The sequence below is a fragment of the Psammomys obesus genome, unplaced genomic scaffold (genome assembly GCF_907164565.1).
Source record: "Psammomys obesus unplaced genomic scaffold, mPsaObe1.curated_primary_1811, whole genome shotgun sequence".
In the NCBI taxonomy this organism is placed as follows: domain Eukaryota; kingdom Metazoa; phylum Chordata; class Mammalia; order Rodentia; family Muridae; genus Psammomys; species Psammomys obesus.
Window position 1 is genome coordinate 42,310,874 of NW_026585644.1, and position 10,352 is coordinate 42,321,225.

The following is a 10,352-nucleotide window of genomic DNA, read 5'->3' on the forward strand; positions in this document are numbered from 1 at the left end:
CCACACCAATAAAGAAATAAGTAAACAAGCAAAAAGGATGTAAGTGTGGCTCAGGAACAGAGCAATTGCATGGCATACAGAAGAACACAGGTTCAATTTAGAGTAGCACAAATAAGCTTAAGAGAAAAATACACGTATTTAAGACTAAAGTGAGAACAGTAATGAAGTCAACTTAATAGTTTAAACTTTTTCTAACTTTGTCTGGATCAGTGGTTCACAACCTTTGGGTCAAGACTCCTTTGGGGAGTTGAACAATCGTTTCACAGGGGTCACATATCAGATATTTACATTATGATTCATAAAAGTAGCAAAATTACAGTTATGAAGTCGCAATGAAATACTTTTATGGCTGGGAGTCACTACAACTTGAAAAACTGTATTAAAGAGTTACAGCAGTAGGAAGGTTCAGAACCACTGACCTAGATAAGAAGACAGGTATGAGATATTGTAAAATATTCTCTTCCTACAGAAAAAAGGAATGGATGGCATTAATATTTTGCAAATCTTAGAAATAAACTACTAATAAGCCACCTCAAAAGTCTAACACACAGAACAAATTTCCTTTTACTCTGGCATAAATCTGTATGCCAGTTCCTAAGACTACAGGTCTAGTCTGCTACTTGACATCATAAGCTCTGGAGTCCCAGTTACACATTTAGGAAAAAGCATGTTAGACAGCATGTGCAAAATCTGAGGAGTCGGAGTTCTCCAATATACTGAAAAAGCTTCTAACGGAATTGTGTACGGGGATACTTACTGGTTTGTAGTAAGTCTATGTTTAGAGAGTTGATGAAATGAGAATAATAACGACATAGAACTCTTGTAACTATATAAATTCCAACAGTGAGGAAAAATGTTTAATATGAAAAACAAATAATAAATCAATTAAGGTTTGGGTTTTTTTTTCTTTCTGCCTTACTACTTCCTACTCATGGCATAATACCAGAGAAACTTATGAGTTAAAAATACAAAAAAAAAAGCATACAAAATTTTCCTTAATTCCAACAAGTTGATACTTACTGTCTGAGTAGCTGCCGGCCTTGCTTCCACATTAACTGGCTATTTTGCTGTGGCTGCACCTCTGTTTCATTACCTTCATCTGAAGAATATGAAATCACAATAAAATTGACTAATTTTACATGTTTGGACAACCCAGTTCATAAACAATGCCCAACAAACATTTATAAGTTAAAAATATTAAAACTGCAACTTTTAAAAGGTATGTTTCAGGGCAAAATGAATCGCTTTCAACCCAAATTTTGGTAACAAAACTCTGTATGGTTAAGTATCTCTACTAGATTCCATTTAGAGCAACAGAACTAAGAATAAAGACAGTTTTCTTTCATTTCACCAGCCTGAGCCTTTTCCTCTAAGACAGTGGCCTATCAAATAAAGTAACATAGTAACAGCCAAACAGAAACAGTATGAAACCTAGAAATGGCAGTTAAAAAACAAACAGCCCAAACAGTCCGATACAAACGCTATCTCAGCTAGGGATATGGTTTGGTTGGTAGAATGCTTACTTGGCATGCTTAAAGCCATGGGTGCTATCCCCACACTTCATGGAGCCAGGCACAGTGGCACAAACTTGCAATCCACACTTAGGAGGTGAAGACAGAGGACCAAAAGTGACGACCAGCCAGGGCTACATGAGACCCGGCACCAAGCACAATGGAACTCCCTCAGTCTTGTAACCACTCAGCCACCCCTCCAGCCCCCTAATAAAGTTCTTTCATGCACAGTGACTAGACCTTTGTACTCCTAAAAGGCTCTGTAAAACTTATGAGGGAGGAATTAAAATAATTATAGCTACTATATATATAATTTATATACCTTGATTAAATATTGTTTTCAATCAGACAACACATAACTATGATAGTCTTTTGAAAAATTGCCTGTCTCCCTTTCCCCACCCCCGGGAGGGGGGACCCCTCTGGGGTTTCAGGAACCATGGTTCAATCAGCAAAATACTTGCTACATAAACATGAAGCTTCGAGTTAAATACTACACTCATATTTTAAAAACTAAAAATTAAAAAAAGAAAACAAACAAACAAACAAACAAACAACAGACTGTATCTATAATCCCACCACTGGGAAAGTGAGGAGACAGGACCCCTGAGGCTTACAGGCTAGTCTGTCTAGATGAATCTGTGAGCTACAGGTTCTCAGAAAGAATGAGACCTCTGCCTCCAGAACCCTATGCTGAATACACCACTAGATACTGGCCTTGCTTAGAACTCCCAAGCCACTCAGACCACCACTCTATCTTCAGGCCCTTCCAGTTGCTCACACTCCCTAGTAAGAGACTAGGCTCCCCTGGGCTCTGTCCTATTAGACTCTACATTATTGCTAAAACACTTAAGTATTCAGTGGGAAAAACAGACAAGAGTGGTAGTCTGAATAGGTATGGCCCCCACAGACTCATATGTTAAGCTTGGCCATAAGGAGTGGCACTAATAGGAGGTGTGGTCTTTCTGGAGTGGGTGTGGCCATGTTAGAGGAAGTATGTCACTGTGAGGGCAGGCTTGGAAGTCTCCCATATTGAAGCTATGCCCAGTGTGATACACAGTCTCCCTCTGCTGCCTCTGGATCATGAGGTAGAACTCTCAGTTCCTTCTCCAACACCATGTCTGCCTGCACGCTATCATGCTTTTTGCCATGACGATAATAAACTAAACCTTTGAACTATAAGCCAGCCCCAATTAGATGGTTTCCTTTATAACAAAGTTGCTGTGGTCATGGGGTGTCTTCATGGCAATAAAGCCCTAACTAAGACAGGGGAGTTATTTAAAGATGAAAGAAATATGGCCCAAGTTACATGTAAAGAGCAGGTCCATGAGACTAAAGCTGACTTCTCAACGGGAACTTTGTAACTACTAACCACCCCTGTAGAGAATACAAGGAATACTATGGTATGAGTAGGAGGATAAGGACACCCAAGGCTACAAGAAAAAAAAAAAACCCAATGATGATAGGCTAACAGGTGTGCAGGGTACGATTTATTACCCACCACAAAAGTCAGGAAAATGACAGAATTAATTCCCATCTTTCAATAATACCTCCAAATGTTAATGGCCTCAACTGTATTAGAACCAACTGTGTCAGAAAACAGGATCCACCTTTCTGCTGTGTATAAGAAAAATACCTTGTCCTTAAGGATAGATACCACTTCAGAGTGAACAGATGGGAAAAACAGAACTACAACTAAATGAAACAATGAAACAAGAACACATTACTATTCTAATGTCTAACTAAATGGACATCAATCAAAACTAATCAGAGAAAGTAAGGAAGGATGCTTCATTCTGATGGAGACAACAACCCAAAGAGCACATTATAATTCTAGTCAACTCAGGTGATCCAAATTCATGAAATAAATACTAGTAGGCATTAAGTCACAGATTAATCACAACAAAGTAACTGCAGATGACTTCAATTGCCCAGTTTTACAGACAGGTCATCCAGACCAAAAAAAAAAAAAAAAAAAAAGAATAAGAAGAGAAACATTAGAGCTAAATGTCATCAAATACCAAATGGACTTAACAGACATATGCAGAATATTCTACCCAAACACTATAGAACACACACTCTTCAAAAGCCTATCAAAGTTTCTCTAAAATAGACGCAATGGAATAAAGGGAAGTACAAAACACACAAAGCAATGGGGATTAAAAACACAGTAAGTATTGAGCTTGGTGTGCTGGCACAGGCCTTTAGACTCAGAGGCAATTAGACCTTTGTGAGAACTACCTGGTCTACAAAGAGAGTTCCAGGCCAGCAGAGGCCCATACTGAGTCCCTGACTAAATAAAACAGTACAAAATAAGACAATATAATATTGAATAAAGAATGGACTACTGAAGAAATTATTAGAATGAAATGAAAACACAATATACCTACACTTCTGGGATAAAATAAAAGCAAATCTAAAAAGGAAACTCATAGCTCTAAGTACCTACAAATAAAATAAAAAGACAGGAAGAGGGCCTGGAGAGATGGCTCAGCAGTTAAAAGTGTGTACTGTTCTTGCGTTCCCGTGAGTTCAGATCTCAGCATCTATATCAGGTGGCTCACACAACCTGTAACTGCAGCTCAAGGGGATCTAGTGCCCTCTTCTGGCCTCTAAAGAAACCTGCACTCACATGCGTGTGTGTGTGTGTGTGTGTGTGTGTGTGTGTGTGTGTGTGTGTGTACATATACACAAAATTTAAAATGAAAAAATAAGAAAAAGAGTTAAAAATAAGTAACTTAAAAATGTACTTCAATAGTTTGAAAAAAAAAAAAGAAAAAAGAAAACCCAAAAGCAATAGGTGGAAAGAAATTATCAAAACCAGAACAGAAATTAATGAAAATTTAAAAATGCAAAGAAATGGATGAAATAATGACTTAATGTTTTGAAGAGATAAACACATTGACAAACCTTGACCTGAATTACACAACATAGAAAACCCAAATTAATAAGGTTAGGGCCAACTGAGAGATTACAACATGTACCAAAGAATTTTGGAAAATATTAATGACATACTTGTAATATTCTGGGACGTGGAGTAAGACTATTACAATCAACACTCATTTTGGAAAGTTTCTCCAGCATTCTCAAATGTGGAGAATTGGGAGAAATATGAATTTCTGAGTCAGATAAACCTGAGTTCAGCTCCATGTCCCACATCATTTAATAACTGGTTAACCTCTGGCAAATTTTTCCAATTTCCTGGGTTTAAGTTTTGAATACATAAAATAAGAATAACAGTATCTCTATGAAAAGATTTCAAGAATTAAAGCTAATGAAGCCCTCAGAATTATCATTAGGCATTTAAATAAATGATATAAACGATTGTTCATACCTTTACTACTTGAGTAAGAATTAAATCTGAAATATGCCAAAAATTAAGTATGGCAATAGCTTTGGTACACACCAATTAATGAACATACTGTATGTTTCTGTTAAGGAAGAAAGTCCACCTAAGGGGCCAGGTTTGTTTGCTTCTTTGTTGGCCAGTACTGAACTTAGGGCCTAAAACATGCTAGACAAGTGCTCTAACCGCTGAGACATCATGCTTAAGGATTAGCCCCTTCTGCTTTGAGACGAAAACTTGTATCTCCATAGCTCATACTTCTTCACAGGATTTCAAGGGCATTATGAACTTTGTTCTGCACATGCCACAAGTTTCAGTTCATACAAGTAAGACACAGTAAGAAGTTAGGTTAGTAACACTATCCCACCATGTCTGAACCTTCTACTACTTGTAGAACACAGACAAAAACATAATGAACTAAATAAGGGTGCAGATGAATAAAAAAAGAAAGGCAATATAAAATGATCTCATGACACTAAATGATCAGCACCCAAAACACAAGACAGCAAAGAATAACTACAAATGGATACTAACTCGTATTTTCAAGTGTTTCTACAAAATATTAGACATTAATTTTTATCACTTAAACCTCCTTTACAACTAGCTTACCAGAGTCATAGCTTGGAGGCTTCATGTCTCCCTGATTCAGTTCTGTCCCATATTTCAACTTGTGGTATTTGGCTCTAACAAAGAAATGAAAAAATATAAGCCATGTTAAAATACAGTTAAATAAGCTTTAAAGAGAAGTTGTAAGGATGCAGCAGTCCTGGCCATGCATGCCTAGAACTTTCAAAGGCTCTGAGATTTCCATAGTGTAAAGACTATAACAAAAACATACTTGCCCTTTTTGCTGTTGAATCACCAACTATCACATTAATGAAATAAAAGGGTAATACTAGGAATCATAAATCATTCTGTACCTATAAAGAACCATATGAATTCTAGTTTCTGTTGTATTGAAATTTTCTTAATAATTGTAAGCTGAATTTTATTATCCGTGGATAAAAGAGATCTTCATTGTACAATTTAATCTATTAGATTTACCTTTCTCAATATTTGGGTTTATCTTAGAAAAAAAAAAAAAACATTACCTATAATGTGTATCTCTTATTGGATAATTACAATTTGCCAAATATTCTTATGGTGAGCCATAAAAGCAAAATAAAAACCTAGACAAAATCAACTATGCTGAAGGAGCTATTCTAGCAGTAATGATTAAATATCTCCTTTAGTCAACATATACTTTGTCTTTAGTAAGAAAAAAAATGATTAGGAAGATTGTCTAATTTCTTTTTAAAGGTAGCAGAGTATTATTATTTTCATCTAAATGGGCTAGACATCTGATTTAACTATCTTAGATCTTGACAAATGAGAGCAAAAAAAAAAAAAATAATCCAGATAAGGAGAAATTTTTTAAAAAATTAAAAATAACTACATTTGTTTAACATTTGTATATTTTAACTTTTTCTCTATAAAATGAAGTTTTTTTGTGAGTAGATTCAATGAATTAAGTCAGAGAACAATAAAAATATACAAATAAAAACAATGATTTTCAGAACCAAAAGTAAATAATGAAGGAAAAGGCAACACACACAAATTGAAAGATTTTCTTCCTTATAAAAAAATTAATGGTGAGTAGGGAGGGTGGATGTGTCTTGATGGCTTAGCTGTAAAGATCAGCTAAGCCCACAGGGTACTTTCCTGAGATGTGATTCCAAGCATCCACCCACATAACGGCTCAAAATCAGCTGTAATTCTAGTTCCAGGGATCAGACACCCTCCTTAGGTACCAGGCACACACTTGGTATACATATGTACAGGCAAAACACCCACACATACAAAATAAAAATAACTTACATAAAAAAAATGGATGGAACACTTACCATAAAATTTTATTTAAAATTAGATAAAAAATACTCACTCAGTTATGTAAGTTACCAATACTCTTCATTGTTTTCCAATAATCACTTTGTAGTTACAGAGAAAAACCAGATTTAAAAAAAAAATCTACTAGTTTTTTGATAGAGGGGAGTCTTAAGACAATTTATAGATTATAGATAATTATCTAGAACATGCTTCTCTGGATTCCCAGTGTGTCCTAATCCAATGATTTCATCACTGAACTAAATTTTTCCAAGTCTATCTTAATATACTTGGAATAGTTGATCAGAAGGTGAGATATAAAGGCATTAGCTTTAATTGTCAATCTTCAGGTTTTTCAGAAATATTCCATCTACTATACGACAAAGTAACAGTATCTTCTTAAAAGTCAAGATAGTAAGTTAATGTAATTGGCTTCATGACAGATAGCATTTTAAATAAAAGTAGCAACAAAATTTTATGAACCTTATTTATACTGCATAAACACACAGAGAGAAAGCATTTTCCAAAACATCATACTGCATTATAGTGCATTCTAGCGGTCTTAGAAAAAAAAAAAAAAAACTGCAAAAGAAGTTATTTGTTTTAATAAACAGAAAACATCATATACAATATATGTAGCAAAACAGTTGTATTATCAACTATTTCACAAAACTTTAAAGCAAGACAAAATGTGTAAATAACCAATGTGTTTAGGACAAACTACGGCCCCCTACTTACTAAATTTTCTGAAAAAACATTTTACTATCATAACCTTCTTCAATCTTAGAAAAATCCTCTGGAAGAGAAAATGCTAAAATGTTTCTCAAGAACTCATAATTTCCCATTGTTTTGATACTTCAAGTCACTATGAAAACAATCTTGTTCATTTTTCTTTTTCTATCTCACTTGAACTACAGGATAAACAGATCTCATTTTCATATATACCTAGACTCCAATGTTCAATTGGTCTTTACTGGAAAAATAAATATAAAACATATTTAATAATTAGAAAAGACTTAAGAACTTTTACTCTAGCTTTGTTTAAAAACCTACCTTATAAACAGTATGTTGGGAGTAAAAACATATGCAACTACATCTTAAATGTTAATGCTAAAAAGAATGGTGTATGTGTGTGTGTGTGTGTGTGTGTGTGTGTGTGTGTGTATGTGTAATGGTGTAAATGCACATGTATATGTGTGTAGAGGCAAGAAGTGAAGGCTAAGTGTCTTCCACTATCACTTTGTATATTTTTTGAGACAGGTTTTCAGCTATACTAGCTGGTCAGTAAAATTCTACCTGCCTATCTCTGCCCCATGCTGGAGTTACAGCTGAATGCCATTGTGTCTGGTTTTGTATGTGAGAACTAGGGATCTGAACTCAGGTCCTTATGCTTGCATGGAAAGCACTTTACCCACTGCGCCATCTTCCTACCCCCAATAATTAATTAAAAAAAAAAAAAAACACAAAACTACTGAATTCTTATCATATGCAAAGTGGTGTGCTGACTGCTGAAAATAACCTCTGTTTACAGTGAGGGAAGAACAGAGGCAAGAAGATGCCTACAACAAAGAAAATAAATAAGTATAGCACACTTGTAATAATATATTTTAAAATGCCACACACAACAGTCCTGTTAGGAAGAGATTTATTGTACAGAGGCGGGGAGAGAGAGAGATAGAATGGGAGAGTGTAAGGGAAAAGAGATGGATGGTGCCCCCTGAAGAGTCAGAGGAGAGAGCAAGAAGATACTAGGGTGAGGGGTGAGGGGGTCTTTTATCCCAGAACCCTGGCAGGTGACAGCTGATAACATCACAGGTTGCTAAACAACCTAGAGGCAAGCTGCCTCTCCGCTAACAATACTGACATAAGGACTGTAAGAATGTATCTGAAGAATGTGGACAAAGGACTATCTAACTGTAAAATGCAGTGTCAAATAAAACTATAAAAAAAGGTAACATGAGATTTTAACTAAACCTCTATCTGTGCAATGTAAAAGGTATTCTGTCTGGATTTTCACAAATAACTGCTGTGTTTAGACAGCTCTGGCTCCTAAAACAGAAACACCCAGTGGGTTAAAATATAACAAACACTGGGTTTAGTAGGCAAAAGAGTTAGAAGGAATGGAGTTCAAAAAAGACACCAGAAAAAGTGGCTACTCACACAGGAAGAGCTGTGGTATCAACTAGGTATTTTAAAGCAAGGATAGAACATGGTTATTCCTCTGTGTTTTGGAAAATGAATTCTGCCACCTAGAAGATGAATTACAACTTGGAAATAAAGACGGAAGACAGTTGGACTCTTACACTAAAGATAAAAGTGCAACGAATGGAAAGAAACAGGAAACACAAGAAAAAAGTTGGTTTTATATAGATCTGCGGCTCCTTAGAATTAAAACTGCTGAAAAAAGTCAAATCAAACACTGTATTGTCGAAAAGGAATGTGTAAACCTGCTTATTCTGTAAATTCTATCATGTTTTAAGGAATGCTTTGATAAATTCATTGCTAGGTGAATAGTCCATTTATAGTTAAGATTCAGTTTTTATTTTGGCATTTTAGCAAGGGGAGCTTAGAAAAATCTACATTGATCTTTACTTAGTTGTTTATAGATGAATTGGCATGATGTCTAGAATTGCCTTCAAAATGAACCGGGGCCATAAAAATGTACTGACAGTGAAAGTGTAAAGGCAGCAGTGACACTCATGACTTCAAAATGACCATTCTAACTGTAAAAGTTTACTGAGACACATGACAGGCAGGATGAGTGGCTGCCTTAATCTTGCTGCTTGGTGTCTGTACTTGTGACTTTACTGTAATAAACTGATGCAATAAAATCAACTTTAAAAAGTTAAAATAAACCAGGGCAAATATCTCCATGTTTGTATTTCAAATTTCCACTTTTTTAATTCCTTGGACTAGAAAAATAATTCCAGTATAGAAAACACTGGAGTATTCTAGAATTCTAAAATGTATTTGTAATGCCTAGTATTAAAGTACTAAATTTTTTTTTGGACTGAAAACTGAAATGTTTCATGCTACAAAGAACATGCTTTGTATTTGTTAATTTAATAACCTCAAAAGGTGGCACTGCAGGGGCTAGAGAAACAGCTCAGCAGTTAAGAACACTGGTTACTTGAAACCTGCCACAGAGGGCCTCTGAAAGCTTCTGCAGTATAGACTGTCAAAGCAGATGCTGAGCCTGATAGCCAACTGATGGGCAGAGTGAATGGAATTTTATGTAAGAAGTGGGAAATAGTAAGAGCTGGAGGGAACGGGAACTCCACAAGCAGATCAACAGAACAAGATAATTTGAACACAGGGAACTTCCCAGAGACTCATACTCCAACCAAGGACTATTTGTGGAGATGACCTGGAACCCCTGCACAGGTGTAGCCCATGGCAGTTCAGTGTCCAAGTGGGTTCCATAGTAATGGGAAGAGGGACTGCCTCTGACATAATCTGATTGGCCTGCTCGTTGATCACTTCCCCCTGAGGGGGGAGCAGCCTTACCAGGCCACAGTAGAGGACAATGCAGCCACTTTTGATGAGAACTGATAGACTAAGATCAGAAAGAAGGAGAGGAGGACCTCCCCTATCAGTGGACTTGGGGAGTGGCATGCATGCAGAAAGGGGAG

At 36.0% G+C, this 10,352-nt stretch overlaps 1 protein-coding gene across 4 annotated transcripts in view; it reads right to left on the reverse strand.

Annotated features, from left to right (window-relative positions):
- The window catches only part of Strn (striatin), an 85,258-nt gene that overhangs the window by 34,771 nt on the left and 40,135 nt on the right, over window positions 1-10,352 (reverse strand). For all 4 annotated transcript variants that reach the window (XM_055618463.1, XM_055618457.1, XM_055618448.1 and 1 more), the window contains exons 3-4: window positions 5,467-5,540; window positions 1,021-1,099 (exon numbers count right to left, since the gene is read on the reverse strand). In XM_055618463.1, the coding sequence (XP_055474438.1) occupies window positions 1,021-1,099; window positions 5,467-5,540 (153 nt within the window). The remainder of the gene's footprint in view (window positions 1-1,020; window positions 1,100-5,466; window positions 5,541-10,352) is intronic.